This window comes from Pituophis catenifer, unplaced genomic scaffold, assembly GCF_029215685.1.
Source record: "Pituophis catenifer annectens isolate HBS135680 unplaced genomic scaffold, rPitCat1.0.hap2 SCAF_1, whole genome shotgun sequence".
Taxonomy (NCBI): domain Eukaryota; kingdom Metazoa; phylum Chordata; class Lepidosauria; order Squamata; family Colubridae; genus Pituophis; species Pituophis catenifer.
This window is the reverse complement of record NW_027256881.1, coordinates 84,636,232-84,659,483: the sequence shown is the minus strand read 5'-3', so window position 1 is coordinate 84,659,483 and position 23,252 is coordinate 84,636,232. Positions and strand designations below refer to the sequence as shown.

The 23,252-nt window shown below is 37.1% G+C and overlaps 1 protein-coding gene across 1 annotated transcript in view; it reads left to right on the top strand.

The window, feature by feature from the left end:
• Positions 1–23,252, top strand: part of UTRN (utrophin) — a 358,125-nt gene that overhangs the window by 279,331 nt on the left and 55,542 nt on the right. The window contains exons 57-61 of the mRNA XM_070932667.1: positions 334–480; positions 2,007–2,085; positions 2,961–3,021; positions 16,854–16,915; positions 18,141–18,215. Of these exons, the coding sequence (XP_070788768.1) occupies positions 334–480; positions 2,007–2,085; positions 2,961–3,021; positions 16,854–16,915; positions 18,141–18,215 (424 nt within the window). The remainder of the gene's footprint in view (positions 1–333; positions 481–2,006; positions 2,086–2,960; positions 3,022–16,853; positions 16,916–18,140; positions 18,216–23,252) is intronic.

Below are 23,252 nucleotides of genomic sequence, written 5' to 3'. Positions count from 1 at the left end.
ATTGATGAAATATAAAGATAATGAAACCCAAATTAAGAAGTTCTAACACTTGTTATTGAATTTGAAAATGTGTTTATTAAGTATCTTTGCTTTTCTTTCTTATTTCTTCCATTTATTTAGTGGCTTTTTGTTTCCTGGTAAACCTTGACAATATAATTCATTACTAGCAAATTCACTGCTTTTTTTATACTCACAATAGTAACATGTATTTAAGGAAAGTCAGGAGAGATAGTGAAAGAATGAAAATGAAGGACACTTACATATATCATTTAGAGATTATAGCTTTGCTCTTCAAGATTTTTACTAAAAGCAGTTGTGTATTCTCTCTTCTAGGCCTTTAGAGAAGAAATTTCACCAATCAGCTTGAAAATCAAAAGCATCAATGACTTATCCAGTCAGCTCTCTCCACTTGATTTTCATCCATCCTTGAAAGTCTCACGACAGCTGGATGATCTGAACATGCGGTGGAAACTTCTACAGGTAGCTTTCATTGGTTAAGAGTTAGGGAGATCCATGAATCTGTCACTGATTCCACATTATCCCTGACATCAGGGAGAAAATCCTCTGACAATATTGATAAACGACCAGAAATTATAGCCTTACTGCAATCATATCATTACACAAATGTCATAAAATGATGTAAATACAACATAATTATCTCAGATTATATCTGCTAAACTGAATCTTCATTGAATATCAAAATGATTCAACATATTTGGGTAGACAGTAAGGAATATTAGCTTGATGGAAATACACAGATTCTGTTGTCAAGGCCATAAAGACTAAATGATAAGTCCAGAATGTCCAGACAATGTTTAGAAGATGCTTAGACAGATATTTCCTTCATTCACTGAACTTTAAAAAAGAAGGATAAGGAGGAAGTGCACCAAAATCAGACTTTTCTAATCTGCTATTATAGCCTATCTCAATAAAAGTAGTTTTAGCCTCCTTTGGAATTGATTTCATAGTCTGATCTACCTGGCGGTACAGACACATTCTTTAATATGGAAGTCCCCAAACTTTTAAGTTTAAATAATGTAGCTAAACAATGTAACACACAGAGGCATTATTCAAAATGCAGATAATGCTTGAGGCTTGTCTTTCATTTTGCATTGCTCATTTGTTAAATTTAGATCCTACTTTTCCTTCATCTCAAGGCACTTCCATTTCCATTTTCCCCACAACAACCACCCTGTCATGGTTGGGCTAAGAGAAAGTCAATGATCCAAGGTGACCCAGTAAGCTTCTGTGGCTAAGGATGAACTTGAACCTGAGCTCCTAGTGTCAGCCCAGCATCTTAAGCACTACCCCATACTGTTTCTGAAATATTGTGTTACTATTATGCTAATGCTTCATTAAAGTAGCCATCTTGGGAGACTGTTAGGTGCCATGTAAAATATTTTGGGTTTCATTGGAGCTCACAGGAGCTCTTTAGTTAGAAAAGAACTGATAGAGCTGTTTACAAAGAATTATGATTAAGCCCCTTGTTCTGAGGTGTTTCTAAAATCCATTTTTTTCTTCCATTTCAATCTAATTTGGAGCACTAGAAACGCTTGTTATGCCTTACAAAGATTTGACTGAATAGTTTTGTATATGTTCATCCAGCTTAATTAGCAACTAGGAGAATGTTGACCCATAAGGTCAATCAGTAAACAGCATGTTCCAGTATGGTATCTTGTAAAGATCAATAAAATCAAAATAAGGCATGTCGACTGCAGACATTTAGACAAGGGAAGAAGTGAACATTTCAGTAGACAGTATTAGGCACTAAGAAGTCCTTTATTTGATATTGATTTGCATTGCTTACAGAAGAATCATTACTAGCTTATATTTAAACATTATAAACAAGGAAGCAGATTTAAGAGGAGAGAATATTTTCTCTTTAAATCTATTTGCACAAAAGTATAGTAAATCATTGTTTGCCTTGTTGGCTATATGCAGTTGGCTTGGTATGATCAGTTGAAAGCTTACTACTTGCTTTTCCTTGTTTGTATTTTTACACGCAGATATCAGTAGATGATCGTATTAAACTACTACAAGAAACACACCAAGATTATGGACCTGACTCTCAAGATTTTCTTTCCAGTAAGTGTTAATGAAATGGGTTAATAAGGATTCTAATAGTAGACCAATGAAGTACTTCAGAGGTTCTTAATTTTCTTTTCATCCCAAATATGCTTATGTTTTAATAACTGGCATTGAGGAAAATATAGAACAAAATGATTGTCACGTATGGAAGATCCTTTCAGAGAAATCTTTAGAAAGACAATTCTCAGAGAATGACAATTTAGAATTACAATTAAATTGTACTTAACCAATATCAGGAACAAGTTTGCAACCGCTGGATAGGAAACAAAAGATGATATAGAGTTAATATATGACTTTGGACATAATACTAAACCTTGATTAAAAACCACAATGAAAGAAGGAGTTCATCTATATTATCCTAGGGTGACTTTTTAACAGTTTGGCAAAATGTTAATGGTTTTGTCCTCAAGTTACTGAAACAATTATGGGAACTGGGGGATTCAAGAAATAAAAACTCACTGAAAAATATCTAGAAAGATATATTTTTAAAATTGAATCAGTGTATGCACTCACAAATTTGCAAGCAAAGAATCAAAAAAGAAAAAGGAAAGCTCCCAAATCGAAGGGTAAGCGATCACCTGGTATACTGGGTCTGTTCATTAAGTGGACTGGATTAGACCACATTATCTTCCAAATAAGTGGTTTTTCATCAACAATTGTTTTAATGTGTTCAAATGGTGATCATTTTAAATGAGTAGTTGATTTTGAGAATAAATGCTTAAAAATTGTTCAGGAGAGTTTACTTTCCAGAGTTTGAATTATTTCTTCTCATTTCCTACATTCAGCAATCTTTATACAAGTATGCCTATTTATAAATAATAAATTATTGATTTCTTGATTTATTTACTTCCAATTTTTTATTATTTTTATAGCCTCTGTACAACTACCATGGCAGAGATCGGTGTCTCATAATAGTGTTCCATACTACATTAAGTAAGTTGGTATTTGTTCTTGTAGTAATTATATTAGAATAAAATGCATGGAATTTTTAAAAGCACCATTGATTTTCAGATGCCCTTCCTTATATTTGGAGGTCATGTAATTAGATAAGACAAGAATACTTTGGGTGGAGGTATCTATCCATCTAAATAAAAGGAATGGAGTAGAGTTGCACTCCTCCAAAAAATACCTATCTGGATTATTGCTGTCTGTGGAAACAAAGGGTTGCAAGCAGTAGCCAAGAACACCTTTTGTTATCTTTGGCTTGGAAAGTTCTGAGATCTGAACCCATTTAGGGAAAATTATAACCAGCCTGGTCCACTATACAAGTGCTGCAGATGATGTTACTCCTGAAAACTTTAGTTTAGATGAAATGTAGACACTTGAGTTTTTGTTATGTCTATACAACAAGCTAATAGTATCTTTGTATACTTGGTATTACGGTAGTTAGCAATGGGTGTTCTGGACATGTGATAATGTAGGTTATTACTGTCATCGTGTTTAATAGAATCTTATCAAATACCAGGTAGAACATTTATGGAATTGCTCTCAAAGATTTCACCTATACCTGCTTCCCCAGTTCCCACCTATCAACTCTTAACGTGAATCAGCCATCTTTTGCTGCCTCATAGTTGCTGTCAGTGGTGGGATGCTGCTGGTTTAACAACCGGTTCGGTGATCACGTGCTTTGTGCTGCACGCGCATGCACAGTTTTACTAACCTTCTGTGTTACCACTTGAGAGTAACACAGTTAAGGCACGGCAATCCGCTCTGCCATGCCAATCAGCTGAGAAGATAAAGGTAAGTAAAACATGTGGGCGGGTGGGCAAGCTGATTTGATCGTCAGAGTGAATCGGTTCACTCCCAGCTGATTGTCGGAGCTACTGATTTGCCCAAACCGGTCTGAACCGGTAGAATCCCACCCCTGGTTGCCATGAACTCTGAAAGGGGGAAGTAGATACACTGGCTAACAGTCAAAACAAAAAGTGTTCTTGTTGTGGGAGCCAAGGTCATCCTAACAAGTGGCAGTTGAAGGAGGAGAGGAGGGACCAAGCAGCCTGCCAGCTACTTTCATTGGACAATGTGACTGGGGAGGGAAATGTTTGCTCCTTTAATTAGGCTAAAACCGTGGGAACTTTTAGAGTTGATTTTCACTAGTTGTGCCAATAAGATATATCCAATAAACATGTTCTTTGAGGAATCTACCTGCCTCAGAGTTCTGCTTTTGGCAGATGCATTACTCGGAATGCTGACACCACTTCTGTCTGCTTTTCTCAGCTCAAGAGCCACATTAACCGGTTCTTAGAGGCCTTTTATAGCAGCTGCAGCTGCTTAATGCTAGGTCTGCCCATTATGTATCTCTCTTCATCCGTAACCTAATTGTGATTAGAGGGCACATTAGCAAACCTGGTTGAGAAATAGGAGTGTCCCCTTTTTTACAATGTGCCCTTCTGAGTTTTGGGTAAGATTCTAGCTGTGAGTTCAAGGCCAGGGAGGAAGTATAACAGTTCTCATTTGAAAGACTCTACAAGTGACCAGAGGTAGATAAGTTAGATAACCAGATGTGAGGCATTATTCTTGAAGTTTGGTACAAGTGGGTGTTGCCTTTGTTGCATGATAGCATCCCTCTCTCATCACCAGGATGATATTGAAGCTTCCCAGACATTATATGTTTTTATATGCCATCTCTGGGAGTGGATGCTGTAGTTCATGGCCACCGTGTCAACCCTGGACATTTTTCAGATCGTTGTGGCTCCAGCTGGTAGAAACTAACACATTAGACTTGGATTTCTCTTGTAGCAGATGCAACAATTTGAGGCCGGAGGACTCTTAAGTCTCTTCCATTAGGGATTGTCATCTTTGGAGGCCAGAGATCAACCTTCTCAGTCTTCCCTTTATCTTCTAAAAAGCAGATTATGTCCTGCCTTGTTAGGCATTAGGATAACTGATAAAGCATGATTTTGAAGAGAGCTTTGGATTGGGAATGGAATGGCTATGACTAATGAAGTCCTTTGAGAGCTTCTTTTTGGATGCTTGATTGTTCCTGGGTGCCAGTGTTTTTGTATTTTGTCATGCTGTTCATATTGATTTTTTTAACCTTATTAGTGTAAGAGGGGAATATAAATAGGTCAGAGTCCTTTTGGATTGGGACAGCATATCAGTTTAAACAAACCGTTTACAATGGCTTTGAACTGATGACTGTAATGATACTTGTGGATGGTAGGCATTATAAAACTGCATTTCACTGTTAACTGGCTGATTGAAATTTTTCATATTTAATGTGATTTAATGAATATTTGATATTGAATTGTTTGTGTTTCCTTGCTTGCTGGTTGGCTTGATTTTTTTATTCTGTCTCTCTACTCAAATGAGTAACCCAGCCAGCAAAGATGTAGTAAGCGATTACTATATAATGCTGTGTGCTATCATGGGGGACTATAATTGTGGCTAAAGATTTTTTAAAAGTAGAAATATTGCCATAATTAGTCTCAGTAATTGAATTTGTCTACCTGCTTTGTTAAGCTTTTATTTTCTAATCAAAGCTGGTGGTTGCACTGAATAGAACAACAGTTCTGCAGGGGTCTATATCCTGTCTGATGGTATCAGAAATTCTATTAAGTTAATGATACTGCTTTTACATTAAATTAAAAAGGTGTTTAAGAAAGTTCTGGAAACGATAACTAAAGTTAAAATTCTAGGTCAAAGAGAATGTTCTACTACTTCTAAACTTTGCGTTGAACGCAATATGAGTTGTGTTTGTATTTTCTTGTCAGAAAGTGATTTGGAACTACCATATTTTTCAGAGTATAAGATGCAGTTCCCTCCCCTAAAAGAGGGTAGAAATGTTGGTGCATCTTATACACCAAATACAGCCATTTTTGGCCTCCCGAAGCACTGCCCCACTTGTCCCATTTTTGTGAAAAATGGGCCCGTTTTTTACAAAAACAGGGTGTGCAGAGGGTTTGGGAGGCCTGCAGAGTGCTCCTTGGTGCTGGGGAGGGGAAATCCGTTTTTCACCCGGTTTTTGCAAAAACAGGAGCATTTTTGCCCTCCCCCAGCCCCCCAGAGCACTCTGCAGGCCTCCCAAACCCTCTGTGTGCCCAGTTTTTTGCAAAAATTGGCCCATTCACCCGTTTTGGCAAAAAATGGGGTGCACAGAGGGTTTGGGAGGCCTGCAGAGTGCTTCTGGGGGCCAGGGAGAGCAAAAACCTTTTTTTTTCTTACTTACCTCTTTGAAATCTTGGTGCGTTTTATACACCGGTGTGTTTTATAGTCCAAAAAATACGGTAAGTTTTGGCAGCCTAAAGAGAGTGTGGGAAGTGATTCAGGTCTAAAGACATCTCTGTGTTGCTTACTCCCTTGCTTAGTTTATTCCTTACTTGTTCAAAAATAGTCAACCATCCATTGAATAAGATTTTAATTCCTGTCAATAGATTGAATTTTCCCCGACATCTCAGAAGCTGGACTACAAACAACCTTGTTCAGCACACAACCAAACATCCCAAGCCATTATACTGGCCAAACCAATAAATGTCAGACAATTTATCCCAGAAGCACAATATAGTACAGACAGAATTGTATTTGAATTGAAAAAAAGAAAGAAAGAAAAAAGGCAGGCGTTCTATCAAAACGCAAGATTTATTTTCTCCTTAGCTTATCAATTAAAGCCCCGTATAAACTCCCAAGGCCTCTAAATCAAGAGAAGCTTCTCCATTTCAAGATTTAACAGGATTTACTATTAACTAAGGCATCCTTAATTATGACCCTAGGCTTACTCTGTTGAATGGATTGTTAGAGTCCATAGAATGCCATTGATTAAATTGAAGAATTTCTAAATGTCAGATCATGGATTTAGCAGTTTCATTTTTTTCCCGGTTGTAATAGACTAAGATGCTTTCAAAAAAGAATAAAATGGGCGCTCTGCCATTTTTAACTCTGTACATTTTTGAGAGTGTAAGAAATAGTATTGTTAAAGCTAGCTATGGATTAAATGGGACGTGTATCATAATTTACAAGCATTCTTCAAAAGAAATCATACTTACTTTGTTTCTTGGCCCTTGCCTGTAAATGCATAGACAAGAGAAATCAATTTTGAGGTAAGATTTACATTATTATTTATTCTCAGTCTCTTGATGGATAGGCCAGTGAGACAATCAGCAGCAGGGGCAGAAAGGTCCTTCGATGGTTGCCGGGATTTATCAGCTCACAAGGATAATTGGCAACAATAATGAAAACACTTCAGTTCCCCAGTCTTTTCCCCCAAATGCAGAGATTGACTGCAAGTTTTTTTTTTTTTAAAGTTATGTGTCTGGATAGACGAAGGCATCCAAAGACCTTGCATCTTGCAGGCCCTCTAATTATTATTTCTATAGCCCTTATGCTTTCTGAAGAATAGTCAACATGGAATTAATTTATTTACAACCTTTTCATTATTTTGTTCTCAAATTCAATTTACTTTTAAAATGTGACCCCCATTCCGTATAGTAGCCAATCTTATTTGAAGCAAGAGCTGTACTGATTAGTATCTGCCCTTTCTTACATCTTGCCTTTCAGTCACGTTTTGGCATTTCAGTTCGAATCTAGCTAGGTTTTCTCTTAAAAGCAAAATTTTAGATGCGACTACTAAGGGCAAGAGGGAATGATACCAGGTGTTTTGTTTGTTTTGTTTTGTTTTGTTTTGTTTATGTATTTCTTACGCAGCCTGAAAAGTAGGAGATAACAAATGGAGAAGCATAATGTAGTGATTAAAGTGTTGCCCTGGATCTAAGGATACAACTGTGGAAATTACTGGATTGCTGTCTCTCAGCCTAAGTAACTTGATTGATTGGTTTGGGATATGCTTCTCCATAAAAGAAGTAATATAAATGCAGTAATACAGTTATATAAATAAATGTATGGTATTTGACAGAACAAATGGTAGGTGTAACTCAGGATAGCTGGCGACAGTGAAAACCCTTTCTTAGCTGCACAGTTTGGCAGAACAAACAAGATTTAAAGCAGGGATCCTCAAACTACAGCCCGCGGGCTTGATACGGCCCACCCAAGCCATTGATCTGACCCACGGGGGACCCAGAGGCTGCCCTGCCTACTTCACCCCACCCACCAGCCAGCCCCCACCCTTCAGCTGAGCGCAGGGTCACATTTAGTGAGCTCCGCAGGCTTGAACTGGAAGGTAAGGCCAGCAGAGTGCTTCTGGGGATGGGGGAGGGGAAAACAGGATGCAAGGAGGTCCAGGGAGGTACCTGCGCACTTTCCATTCATCCTGGGCAAAGCAGAGGAGAAGCAGAGAGGGTTGGGAGGCCTGAGAACACACAGAGCCCCAGTGCTCTCTCCTGCCGGCCGGCCTAGCATGGGAGTGGCACATCTCCTGGTCCGGGGCTGGATGCGGGGCCTAAGGCAGAGGGATGGCACATGCGCAGCCCTCAGGGGAGAGCAACACAATGGCACTAAGCGTGACTCTTAGAATAGATGCATAATTACGCAGCCGATGCAACCTCTCTGTTGGGACCTTTAGGCTTTTTCCCCCTCAGCGGAGTGACGATGGCAAATTTTCGACCTCTTTCCTCGGCCGGTCGGTCTCCTGCCCTACAAAGCAGCCTCCTTTTGTTCCTGGGCCCAATGGCGTTGTCAGCTGCTCAGAACAACCTTCCTTCCTTCCTTCCTTCCTTCCTTCCTTCCTTCCTTCCTTCCTTCCTTCCTTCCTTCCTTTTCCTTCCTTCCTTCCTTCCTTCCTTCCTTCCTTCCTTCCTTCCTTCCTTCCTTCCTTCCTTCCTTCCCTTCCCTTCCCTTCCCTTCCCTTCCCTTCCCTTCCCTTCCCTTCCCTTCCCTTCCCTTCCCTTCCCCCTGACAACTGCACACTGGATAGATCAAGTCAGGCTGAAAATTGGCAATATATTTATCCCAGGTTTTACATTCTAGCACTGTCCACCTGCCCTGATAACAAGAATATTCCAGTTGAGTTTGTATGAGATAGCAATTAGGAAGCGCAATTAATAACCTGATGATCTTAATTATAGTATGCAGTCAATAGTTTACTGCCAAGAGAATGCTTTCAACACAGGTAGTCCTCAACTTACAACCAGTGGCTCATTAAAATTTCAACAGACTTCCCCAGGGTGCTTAGACCCAGATGTGAAGTTTTGATCCCCACTTCTTCTGCAGTCATATGATCACATCTGGATGCTTGACAATGGGCCTGAATTTATGGTCATTTGCAGCATTCCATGGTCATGTGACCATGCTTATGTTAGAAATTGGCATTTACTTCTGGCTTCTGGCAAAAACCAACCATTGCAGACAATGGATTCACTTAATGACTGTGGGATTTACTTAATAACTTTGCCGTTTGGTTTATAATTGCTGCAAAAAAGGTCATAAAATTGGATGACCTGCTTAATGAGCAACATAACTTACTACCGTAATTACAGGCTCAATTTCAGTCGTAAATTGAGGATTATCTATATTCATTTTCAATGAACTGCATTTCTGAAGATCCCCCAGAGGATCTAATTTGCAAAGACAAGGATTCCTGAATTCGCAGTAGCTAATGCAGATCTGTGCAGAAGACCAGATTAGTGAAGTCAAGATGGATCAGTATCAACTCTTAAGTTTGCATTGAAAGATAAGGTCAGTTTTGATTCACCAAGCAATTCTAAAAATGCATGGTTTTGTACAGCTGATCAAAGCTCAGTTGTCAGACCTTTGTATAGTTGATGGGAGAAAGCTATAGTGCATTGCATGTAATTATAGAATGGAAAATATGAAGGGATTTTACAGACTGCCTAGTCCACGGATGTCAAACTCACTGCATCATGTTGACATCATGTGATGTCTCACATTTTTCCATTCGTGGAGCTGGGATGGGCATGGCCTTCATGTGACGCATCTGGCCTGTGGGCCGCCAGTTTGACTACTCTTTGCCCAGTGAAAGAATCTTCTACAACAGCATCCACAAAAGATGTCCAAGCAGCCTCTGCTTAAATACCAGCAATGATGTAGAGTTGACTGTCTTTTGATGAGGTTCCATCTCTTGAACATCTTGTCTGAATCTTGTAGGCTATTTAAATTTTTAAAATTTATTCTGGATCCAGAACATGGATTTTTTTGGCCATCTTTTCAGTTTTGTGCACAGAACCAGGACATGGAGTTCAGCTTCTGCCAAAATACTTCAGATACAAGGAAAAGGAAAGCATATGTAATCATGTGCCTTTATTTGATTCAGTTCAGAGTTGTTGCTTTTTTTTTTTTCATTTTTAATCTCTCTCTCATGTTCAATGATAATCGTTTTTATGCTTCTATCATTTACGTGCTCCTTTAATTGACCAGACATCAAGGAGATCAAGGAGACAGAGGCTAGTTTTTCAACTGTCAAATTTGGATGCTTTTAAGGAAAGTCGAAAATGAGTTGATGAAAAATAGACCCATGGGGTTCAGCATAATAAGCAGAAATAAAAACACTGTTTATACAGCCAGAAAAAAATCACTGATTTACTGCTATTTGTAACAGACGTGATCTGTTTAGATAAATGCTTATCAGAATAAGAAACTGATTTCTCTAAGCCAATTTTATATTAAATGAATGTTATATATTTATGGCAAACGTATTACAGTTTTATTTTTAAATTTATTATGTCAAACTAAACAGCAGAATAACTATCAAATCAGTCAATCTCTATTACAGCCAAAAACCAGCATAAGAGGATGGAGTACAGTCATTAATAAAAGTTTAGAAATATAATAAATAAAAGGCATAAAATACATACAGTATGTAAAATATATAAACTAAAAACTAAAAGTGCATATTAAAACATAAAAACATACAGTATGTAAAAGCCATGTAAAATATATAAACTAAAAACTAAAAGTGCATATTAAAACATAAAAATATATAAAAAATTAAAAAGTCAAAATCTCAAAGAAGACATGGGATATTAAAAACGTACAGGGAAATATTAGAGGGAAGGGAGACACCCTATGAGTAACCACTGAGTCTAATTTGTAATGTTGAGTCCCAAACATGAGCCTCAAAACTTCATCACACAGATTTTAGGATACACAGAACTGGCAATGCTATAAGTTGTAGGAAGGTTGTATTCAAAAACTGCAGGAAATGTCTCATGCACCCCGGATATTTTTGATATAATTATACAATAAGACACTTATAAATGTTTATGGTACAGCACTGGAGAAGTATATGCTTTGTTGTTTCTATGTGTCCAGAGATAGGGGCATAGCTGCTTCAAATAGGGAATCTTCCTTTATGGACTCTCAAGAATGGCTAAAGTGAAGGTATGGACCCTCAAGGATGCTTAAGAGCTTCTATTTTGGGTGGGAATGCCATGAGGAGGTAGTGTACCTGATGAATTTTCTGACAAAGTTCAGGGTCATAGCTAGGATAGAAAGATACTCTGTATTTGTTATTCACTGTTTGATGCTTTGACCTATCATAACCCATGCTAAGTAGAATTCTTCAAGAGAGGTCTAAAAATGACATTGTAGTTGCTATTCTATTTCCCCCCCAAATAAATAAGAATTCATTGCCCGTACTTAGGAGGCAAGACCATGAATTTATGTTTCAGGAAGACAAATCCCAGATGAATTCTGAGAAAAAACTTCCTAACATTAAGAGTAGTTAAGCAATGAAACCAATTAATTACCCATGGACCGTTGTGGCTTGCATGGTTAGGACGCTGGGTTGGAGATTAGCAAGCTTGCGTTTGAGACCTGAGTGCTACTATAGAGTGGGTTGAGCTCCTGTCCTTCGCTCCTGCTCCCAACCGGGCATCCCCCAGGCAATGATGATGTCACTGGCTAATCCTTTCAACCTGGAAGTGCCTTGGTATTTCTGACATGAGTGCAATGCAATTACCCATGGAGGTTGTGACTTTCCCTTCAGTTTAAACAAAGGATAGACAGGGATGCTTTTGTTTGGATTTTTGAACTGAGTGGGGTGGTTGGACTTAGTGGTCCGTTCCAAGAGTCTGTGACCTTGTAGAGATCCTATGATTTTGCATGACCATGCCTTTCAAACATCTTAAGCCTTATTTCCAATATTTGGTAGAGTGTTCGACTCTGAGATTTGAATTGGGTATGTTTGGGTTTGAAGTATTTATTCTTTAAAATATTGTGTGGATAAGGTGTTGAGCAAAGCTTCAATCTTTCAGTTATCACTTTAAAATAACACACAGGGATGAAAATAATGAATGAAGAGAATGAAAGTTCATGTTGGATGTTTTAGAAAGAACAGGGGCGCCTCAGCACTATGAAAAGTTATTGCAGTAGGAAGCTGGGAAAATAAATTTTTAGAGACACGAGAAGCCTGCCTTTAAAGGCCTCTTTTTATGATGTTGTAAAACTACTAGCATTTCCCTTGCAATTTTTCAAGACTGATGAAATGCTTCATCTGTATCTTAGATAAACTTTATGATGTTACCCTTAAAAATTCAGAAGAGAAATATATTTCTGTTAGTGGCAACATAAATCTAAAATTTTGCTTTCTACCTTATAGCAGTTAACATAGAAGTTTTAGTTTGCTAAACAGTTTTACTACATTATTCTTTCTCTTCTGATATTCACAGAACTAGTCAAGAGCACATGTAAAGGTAGTCAACCCACTGAATAATTTTTGTTTGTTAAAATTTAACCCTGCAATTAGCAAATAATATTTTGTGTGAAAGAATTGAATAAATATGAAACATATTACTCCGCCTTAACTATTTCTTGTTTTTTCCTCTCTAGTGGCAAACAAAATAGCTTATTAGAAAAAAAGGCACTCTTAACTCTTCCTTATGTTTATCCAGAATTTCCTATTAATCTCTCCACTGATTGATAAGTCACAGTAAATAGATTTAAAGCTACATTTTTATCAGAAAATGCTCAAAAAATGAAATATAAATCTGAAATAAGATAATAGCTTATTGTCTTAAGAGTATTAGCAGGATCAGCTGGATCAACTGGAACTGTGTTGCTAAGTACTCTGAGACTTACTTGAATTGCAGCAGGATAGATAGAAATGGAATAAATTTCTTTGAAACAGAACTATTTATTTATTTACAAGCAAAACATTAATTAGATGTTTTCAAATAGTAATAGTTAACAAAGACATTCTGTATTCTAGTTTGGAGAGTTGGAAAAATAGTTTATAGTGCCTGGGAAGAAAAGTATGCAACAAGAAAACCCCAAAATGTGGAAGAAAATGTAGGTGCCTACAGTATCCCTGCAAAATTATGCACTGCTTATCAATGTGGGGCCATAGCAATGGTGACACTCTTATACTATCAGCATACAAAGAGTCCAAAAAAAAAAAAAAAAGGCATGCAGAGAAACATACAGCAACAGCACAAAACCTAAATTGTGACACATAGATATAAAAAATTAATCCTCCTTGGGTGAATAACTTGGCATTGATTGATACAGAGATTATATTATCTTATTACTTTATAGGTACATCATAATATACAATTATGTTAAGTTTAAATGTTATAAGTAATGCGTGAAAGCAATCCTAAACCTCCAAGGTCAGTGGCTGAAGAAATTAGAATGGCAGGGCGATAGAACTCCACTAAACGAAGGGAAGAAAGCTTATGTCCTAGGAAATAAATAACAATTTCTGAGCAATTTTTCAAGCCATCAGCAATTTAGTGCAATAGGACATTAAGGAGACAGCTTGGGAATCAGTCCATCCACAGCCAATTTGTTTTCTTAGATGAACTGATCAGCTATATCAACTGAATTAGCAGCCGAGTAATACAGCACTGGTGCCATATTACTTTATTTGGGTGGAAGTGAGCAACGAAGATGGATGTAAAGATTGAGGAGTAAATGATCGGTTAAAAGTGGAAGCAGTGATGGCCAAAACCCCTCTGGAATTTTGGATATGCTACCTCTGGAGAGTAGCAAAACTATTACTAGAGAGCAGTAATAGATGCTACCTCTGGAGAGTAGCAAAACTCTATTACTAGAAATATTTCCCAATTCTCCATTTTGACATCAATAAGAAATATATCACCATTTCTTTCTAACCATGGCTGAGTAGGTAGTGAAAAATTATTTTCTCATTGATTTTGGCCATCAACTGAGTGTACCTCACTTATTGGAGCATGTTTAAAGAGGACAATATAATGCATTGCTTCATTAAATAATGCTTAATTTGTTAACATATACTCAATTTATGAACATTATATCATACTGGATGTTTGAAAGGTTCTTTTTAAAAATATGACCTACTATATCTAATGAAATTAGTTTTCCAGAAATCCTGAAATAAAATAATATACTGTTGTATGATTTGAATAAGGTAATTGAGCAGCTAGATATCATCAGGTCATTGCTGACCACATGTTGATTTGTTCTTAACCTGAACTTTCAAGTCTTCCATCGTTGCATTCATTGCTACTGAAACTGAGTCCATCTGAGTCCACTTTGCTACTGGTCATCCTCTTCTTTTTGTTCTTTCTATCTTTCCCAGCATAAGAGCCCCAGCATAAGAGCCTTCTCCAGAGAGCTCAGCCTTTGCAAAATATGATCAAAGTAGGATAATTTGAATCTGAATCTGATTATGAATCTGATCACTTGTGCCTTGAATAAGAGCTCTGGGTCAACTAGTTTGACGATCTACTTGTTTGTTTTCTTTGCTGCTGTCCATGGTATTTCAGAAGTTTTCTCCCAACACAGAAATTCAAAAGTGTCAATACTCTTCCTATTTCTGCTCCTTCAAAGTCCAACTTTCATTTCCATAAAGTATCATAGGGACTAGCATTGTTTGCACGTTCCTGATCTTTGTAGATGTAGACATATTGAGCCGCAGTGGCGCAGTGGTTAGAGTGCAGTACTGCAGGCTACTTCTGCTGATCACCGGCTGCCAGCAGTTTGGCAGATCGAAACTCACCTGGCTCAAGGTTAACTCAGCCTTCCATCCTTCCGAGGTCGGTAAAATGAGAACCCAGATTGTTGGGGGCAATATGCTGAACTCCAGAGATGGGTTTCAGCAGGTTCTGATCAGTTCTGGAGAACCGGTAGCAGAAATTTTGAGTAGTTCAGAGAACCGGTAGTAAAAATTCTGACTGGCCCTGCCCCCATCTATTCTCTGCCTCCCAAGTCCCAGCTGATCCTTCCCCTGGATTGGGGAGGGAATGGAGATTTTGCAGTATCCTTCCCCTCCCACGCCCACCAAGCCACGCCCACCAAGCCGTGCCACGCCCACCAAGCCACACCCACAGAACCGGTAGTAAAATTTTTGAAACCCACCACTGCTGAACTCTGTAAACTGCTTAGAGAGTGCTGTAAAGCACTATGAAGCAATATATAAGTCTAAGTGCTATTGCTAAGTGCTATATAACTGCACCTGAATATCTTGTCCAAGGCTTCCCTGGCTGTTGTAACAAGTGCTAATCTGTGGCTTATTTCTTGACTGCTTGCTCCTTTAGTGTTGATCCTAAAAGGCAGAAGCTATCCAGCACTTCAATAGCTTCATTGATAATTCTGAGATTAACTTTTCTACCTGTGCTCATTAGTGTGTTCTTTGTTAGCATTTCATTTTAATCCTCCCCTCCCCCATTGTGGTGCTTCATTTTTATTACTAAGACTTGCAGATCCTTTACAGTTTTCGCTATCAGGGTAATGTCATCAACATAATGTCATCAACCAATAACTATTGGTATTTATTCCTGTCTGTTACTCAGCAAGACAGTTGTTAACTGAGTTGTGCCCCATTTTACAGCCTTTTATGCCATGGTTGTTCAGTGAATTACTGCAGTTGTTAAATGAGTCATGTGGCTGTTAAGTGAATCTGGCTTCACCATTGACTTTGCTTGTCAGAAGGTTGCAAAAGGTGATCACGTGAACCGGGACACTTCAACCATCATAAATATAAGTCAGTTGCCAAGCATTTGAATTTTGATTACGTGATCGTGGGGATGCTGCAACAGTCATAAGTTATTTTCTTCAGTTGTAACTTTGAATGGTCACTAAATGAATGGTTGTAAGTCAAGGACAGTCTGTACTAAAAATAATAAAAATCTGAGAAATGTAGAGCCAGGATTCAAAGAACTAATCATATTCTATAAAGCAGTGGTGAAATCTAAAATTTGTTACTACCGGTTCTGTGGGCATGGCTTGGGGGGGGGTAATGTGACTGGGTGGGCGTGGCCAATTATTATTATTTTTTTAACTTTTAAAACCATTTTTTCTACAACCTCATCTCTTTTTTAAAAAGCCTCTGCCGATCAGACAACTCAGCTTGGATCGTCAGAGGCATTTAAAAGGAAAAAAAGGCTATTTTTCTTTTAAAAGCCTTTGACGATCCCAGCTAAGCCGTGCGATCATCAGAGACTGTTTTTTTTTTTACTTTTAAAAGCGTTTTTTGGCCAAAGAGGTTGTAGAAAAAATGCTTTTAAAAGTAAAAAAAACCCTCTGATGATTGTGCGGCTCAGCTGGGCGTGTGGGGGGGGGGGCAGGGATTTTTGCTACCGGTTCTCTGAACCACCCGCCTCCATCGCTACCGGATCGGGCGATCTGGTCCGAACCGAGAGCATTTCACTCCTGCTATAAAGGCATTATAATACATGCTCTTCAGAAAAGAGATTCTACCATTATAGTAAAAACTACTTGCTAAATCCCCCATGTCTCAACAGTGACTCCCCCATGTCTCAATCATTTCATGTTGGATAATTGATACATGTATTTACAATACATAAATTTGAAACTTGTTTCAGTATAGATCCATAATTGAAATTTGGTCATTATACATTAATGCTGTTACTGCAGATTGTTTATTGCATTTTTGCTTCCAGGTGATTGAAAATAATATTCATGTTTCTTTCTTGCAGTCACCACACTCAAACAACATCCTGGGATCATCCTAAAATGACTGAACTATTCCAATCATTATGTAAGTGCCCTTAAAACTAAAGCCTCTCCATGTACAAAAGTGCAGTTTATGCCACATAAGCAGGATACAAGTTACAAGAATGACACTCTTTCCTCCCCCTGACTTATATCATCCCAATTGAAATCCTACATCAGTTTAAGCATGCCATGTATCTGAGGAAGTGAACTACAGTTCACAAAATCGTATGTCTTTTAATAAAATCATTATTATGAAAAGGTGATACTTGATTCCTTCTAAATCTCAGTCATGGATGTTCACAGGATAATTTTAGGCCGTCATCTTCTCCTAGCCCAACCTTTTTCATTATTTTTTTTTTCAAGGTGAAAAAGTGAAAGAAGGAACATTATATATGCCTCTTCAATTTTTTGGACAAAAGTCTGGAAATAAACGTTCTAGGTATAGCCATCAAGGATTTCTGTTAATTGCGTTATTAACACTTCTCATCTGGCTATTGAAATTAAGAATCATGCAGTTAGAGATTGATCATGTGGCCCTTTTCCATAGGATTCGATTCTAATGGGAAGTTGCTTCCAGGGTGTTTATCAAAGTTTTGACTCTGAAGACCTGGAACTATGAAAGTTGCTACTAGGAAGCTCTGAGGACCTTATCAAAAATATGCCACAGAGAGGACTGGTGCAGGGCAGAATGTAATACTAAAGATCTCATGCATTTCTGAAAGGCTTAGGATTGGCCACTGGAGCATCTCCAAGGGTTGTCACTAAAAAAGAAACACCTTCACTATATTTGATTTAATTTGCATTGAATCAGTGAATTGAATCAGATCAATTCACTTTTACCCTGGGTCCATCTATTACTTTGTTCTGATCAATTTTTGAAATATAATCCTGTCCATGGCTTGTTGCACATCTCTATGTTATAGCAACTACCGGTAGCCTGTTTTGTATTGTAACGTAAAAGATTTTTTCTCATCTGAATCCATTCATGTAAATGTTGCTAGGATGTTCAAAGTAAAACTGTCTAAAATGTTAAACACCTGCCATTATAGGATCATTTTTTCTGAACAGGAACTAACTTTAAACCTCTCATTTGATTTCTGGTGTTGCATTCCTATTATCTCTTTTTCTCTTAATTAATTAAGAAAAGAATAAACTATTGATTGATGCACTATTGATGCATTTTGTTAAAACTGACAACAGATGTTTGATGGTATTGGGTTAATGCTTTCTTAGGCTATATTAACTTTCTATTCTTTGGCTTTTTTCAGCTGATTTGAACAACGTGCGCTTTTCTGCTTACCGTACAGCCATCAAGATCCGGAGACTACAAAAAGCTTTGTGTTGTGAGTATGCTTTTCAAAATTCATTATTTCTTTATTGTCTCAGAAATCAAAGTTATCCCGAAGAATCTGGAGATAGTTTCTTAAACTGTAGATTTCGATATTCAAAATGGTAATTCTAATCACTCCTAGCCTGAATCACTCTTCACCTAATTTGCATCACTTGTGTCATTGTTTTGGAATGACAGCGATTCATACTCTTATCTTTTTGAGTTTAAATGCCTGGAAGGCACATATCATGGATTGACTGCTTTACAAAGATTCAGAAACTGTAGTTGTTCCCAAATGCAACAGCCCAGCTGCTGATGGGATTAAGCTGCTGCAGTAGCATAACAACCTCTGCTGTGGAATCCATCCATCTTCTGCATTTAACCGGAGGCAAAATGCTTTAGGACTCTTCCTTGGGTGAAATTTGTTGAACTGGACATAGAGGCAGTTCTTCTTGGTAATTGCCCCTATTCCTTAAAGCATCTTTCTCCAGAGGTCCAAAATGGCTCCTTTTATACTGTCATTCTGGAAAGCTTTTAAAACTCCAGAGTTTAATGGTGTGCTTGCATGTCACTGCTGGTAGGATGAGATATTAGCTTTATTTATTTGAGTTTTATATTAGTTTATGATCATTTATGTTGCTATGGCTAATTTGTTTTTATGAATGTAATCCAATACATATATCCAAAAAGGATATAAATCATTTTGAATTTCATGGTATACAAACTGTAAATTAGTAAATAAAGAACAAACGTGGTGCCCAGGAAATGCATGGGTGGTACAGTTCCAAGCAATTAAGGTAGGTAATAGATAAATGAGAAGAAGATGGCAAGATGGTATAGAAAGAGCTGTTCCCGATTCCTTTTGAAGGAAAATGTATGTTGGGGGAGGAAAAAATGTAGATGCCATGTCATATTGTCTACTATGTAGAGGAACAGCATGCAATAGGGAAATTCCCTTGCTGTTTGCTGAAAAAATAATTAAAACATATATAAGTACATCTTTTAGTGAGCTTAATCATTTTGGATTCATGGTAGGTTATACATTTAAATAAACATTTTTTTCCTTTTAATAAGTAATCCCTGCATCTGCAGAACATAATCTCTCAAGAGATTACACGGAATCAGGTAGCAGGAGGGGTATTTGACTAATGTTAGCATTATTGAGACATCCAAGTATACCTAGAAATCCACAGCTGTCTTTTTCAATCTCTCAACTGTTTATTTTATTTTGCTTAGCAGCAGCCAAATCTTCTGCTTTTCTTCTATCATGGATTACACTGACAATTTATGTTCACAAAGCCAAATGAGGTTTCCAAAAGCTATCAACTTGGTATTTATACAGATAGCTGAAACTGCCATAGTATATTCATTTCTGTATTGCATAGTGTGAATGCAGTCATAGGGATAATTAAATGTAAATCCACTACAGAAATCCTCCTATAATACATAGTTCAGTAAAGTAAACAAAACGGATAAGACATTTTTATTGTCATTTAACTGTAGGCACAAATGGAACACATTAAAATGAAATTTGTATGCCCAGCTCTCAAAATAAGAAACATCCCACATTGAACAATGTCACAAAAAATGTAAAACTTGAAATATATAAAAAGCATATGGATGGATGGATGGATAGACAGACAGTCAATTAGTTAGCTTGGTCTAGTGGTTAAGGCACCAGGCTAAAAAGCAGAAGACCATGAGTTCTAGTCCCGCCTTAGCTATGAAAGCCAGCTGTGTGACCCAACTCTGTCTTAGCCCAATTAACTCACAGGGTTATTGTTGTGAGGGAAATAGGAGGAGAAAGGTGTGTTAGATATATTTGCCATCTTGAGTTATTTGTAAAAATAACAGAGGCAGGATACAAGTAAATAAATAACATAGAAAATCTGTTCTGTTATTGGCTGGCAACTATCAAATCTTGAACCAATGTGTTCTTGGACTTCTGGACTTTTAAACAAAACTTCTCTCTGATTGTTCACTGAGACATACTTTTCAGGTATAAAATAACACTAGAACTCATTGAAACATCAAGTGTTTTGTAGACAGATAATGAAGGAAAAATAGTGGTGAGACACTTCTGGAATTGAGAATCACACTTTTATTGTTAGTTTCGTCTTCCCAGAAAGAAACAATGTAAGGTTTCCCTGTTCAGAGATAAATTACTGGAAATCTCTTTAGCACTGACGTTGTGCAGAATGACTATAAATGACTGAGGTCAAAAATCTTGTTTCGCTGCCAGGCCTCACTGAATCCAAATCCAATTTTGTTCTTTTAAACTAATCTCTCTGAAGCAGAAATGCTAACAGGTGTTCTTTTTTTATTATTATTACTTTCCAACAGCTCTGACAATAAAACATTTTATAATCTCTGCGCAGAAATAAGAAGTCACTGTATTAGTTATTAAATATATTGAATTCAACAATAGACAGATCTTTAAACAACGCTACCTTTACAGTTATTCTCAACATGGTTTTTAAAGCTTCGTAACCTACCTCTATTTGGGATAGGTAAAGTGAAACTTGTATATTTTATTATCAGACGGCACCAAAAGTAAGTTGAAAAACTTAATTTGAGGACGATAATTTTCTAACATGTAAATTGGGATGAACAACTCTGCTATGCTTCCATTTTAGGTGTCACCCAAACCAAGCTGTCATGTATAGTCAGTCGAAATGGGAAATAGTTACTATAATTTAAATTTCTAAGAATGCCAGACTATATACAGGTAGTCCTCAATTTGCAACCATGGGGGAGTCCAAAATTTCCGTTGCTGAGAAAGATAGTTGTTAAGTGAGTTGTGCCCCATTTTACAACTTTTTCTTTTTTTGCCATGATTGCTAAGCGAATTACAGGAATTGTTAATTGAATCATGTGGTTGGTAAGTGAATCTGGCTTTCCCCATGGACTTTGTTTGTCAGAAGTCAGCTGGAAAGGTTATAAATGATGATTGCATGACCTCTGGACAGTGCAACTGTCATAAATAAATGCCAGTTATCAAACACCCAATTTTGATCTCATGACCATGGGGATGCTGCAACGGTTGTATGAAACCTGTCATAAGTCACTTTTTTCAGTGCCATTGTAACTTTAAATGATCCCTCCAAAATGGATGCAAGTTGAAGACTACCTATATAGTGATAACACTTTAAAGCAAAGAGAATGTTGGATTGAATCACTTTTAACAGAGGTTCATCATTTGATTGTTAGAGGTGACTGTATTGGTAGAGCATACCAATTGCAGAGTTCAGAGGCTTTGAGGTAGAAATTATGAAGATGTCTGAAGAACGTTAGAGTCTGTGTTGACAATAATATGCTTTAATAAAAATTATTAAAAATTACAATGTTGGTTTATAATAGTTTGAATATGTGTAGTACCAATACATTTGATGAGTACTTGGTTGGGAAAAGCTATTCTACACTAATTTTTGTCTCACTGGATAATGATAACAAAAGCAGAAAGATTTACAATATTTTTGTTATCTAATTTTCAGCACAACTAAATGATAATCCTCCTTCCTCATAACTTAAACTCTCTATAGCTGCAACACTTTTTGGAGTGCTACCTATAATTGGGAATTGTGGAAAAAGGAATAAAATTGTCTCCTGAGACTTCTGTAAAAGAAGGGAATGAGAATTGTGTGAGAGAAATACTAACATTGGGATTTTGTTTATTGCTAGTGCTGCATCAGTGGTAGCAAATGTTTGCCAATGCTTTTCTGCCCTACTATTATAAAGAGCTTTTCTGCCTAATTTCATATCAGTGATATGTAATAATTTATCACTAATCCTAAAACTGGCAAACTGATCATATAAAATCATTTGAAAGAAACTAAATATTAACATTCCAAATGTACATATTAGGTGAAAAGAATGTGAAGATAACACACTGTTTGCCATTTTTTTAATCGTTTCTGGTAAAAGTTGTCTCTAAAAATTATGGAAACATTTGGCTTCCAGCTTAAATCCTTTTTATCCCCATGAAATGCCTATCTCCATAATTTAAGACTACTTGGGGAAAAATTCATAAAGAGCTTTTTTTTGTCTCCTATCTCATTGAACAGATGATAATTAGTTTCCCATAATCACTATTGTAACTACAGGTCCTTTTGAAATTAACACATATTGTTGTCATCAGCAGTAACAAAAACGGGAGCTTCCATAATGGATGACTATCACTTCATATGTGCAAAGCCCCATTTTCACATTTTTTTTCAAGATCATTAAGGGATTTTAAATGATACATAATTTTGCATGCTCTGCTTAGCACTGTTGGATGCCAATATACAAAGCAATTGCTGAATCCTGTTTAGATATCTTTGAAATCAAGATGATTAATGCTTGTTTACATGTTGTACCCAGAAGCCCTCGCTGCCATACCAGTTTAGAATTCTTGGTTATAAATGGTGCTTCTTGTCAGAAACATTAAGTCTTGAACTTTGTCAGAATATTGAGGCTTTTCACCCGTCACAAAGGTTATCTTTTAAGATAACATTATCCTCATTTTAAAGGTTTTAGCTGGGCTTTCATGTAGTTAAAAAGCCTGGAAGATGAAAACATTTTGATCCCATGTCAAAAAGATATCAGCATTTTGATCCCATGCCACAAAAATATCAACCTTCTTTTGGAAGAATATCACTCTCAAACTTGTATGCTTAATTTGGATGATTTCCCAGTAGATGTGCCACTTGAAATAAAAATATTTTCTGTTTCCTTAAAACTTTTATATATTTATAAATCTTGTTCATGCATGTTATATTATCCTACGCAAAAGTACATTGATGTGTTGCTTCCTCAGAATTCTAATTTAGGGTGCCTTCAAATGTTTAGGCACCCTTCGTGTTTGATATATGCACACAGAATATTGTAATGTATCTAGAAAATCAATAAATAGATAAAATGGAGATGACATACATGACTGAAATTGTGCTGGATGGGGATATGAATGACACAGCATCCTAGCTCAAGTATTTCTCATAGCAGTAAACCAAATTTCAAACAAGATTAAATGCTAAATGATTTCTCCATCTACATCTATAAAGCAGATGGC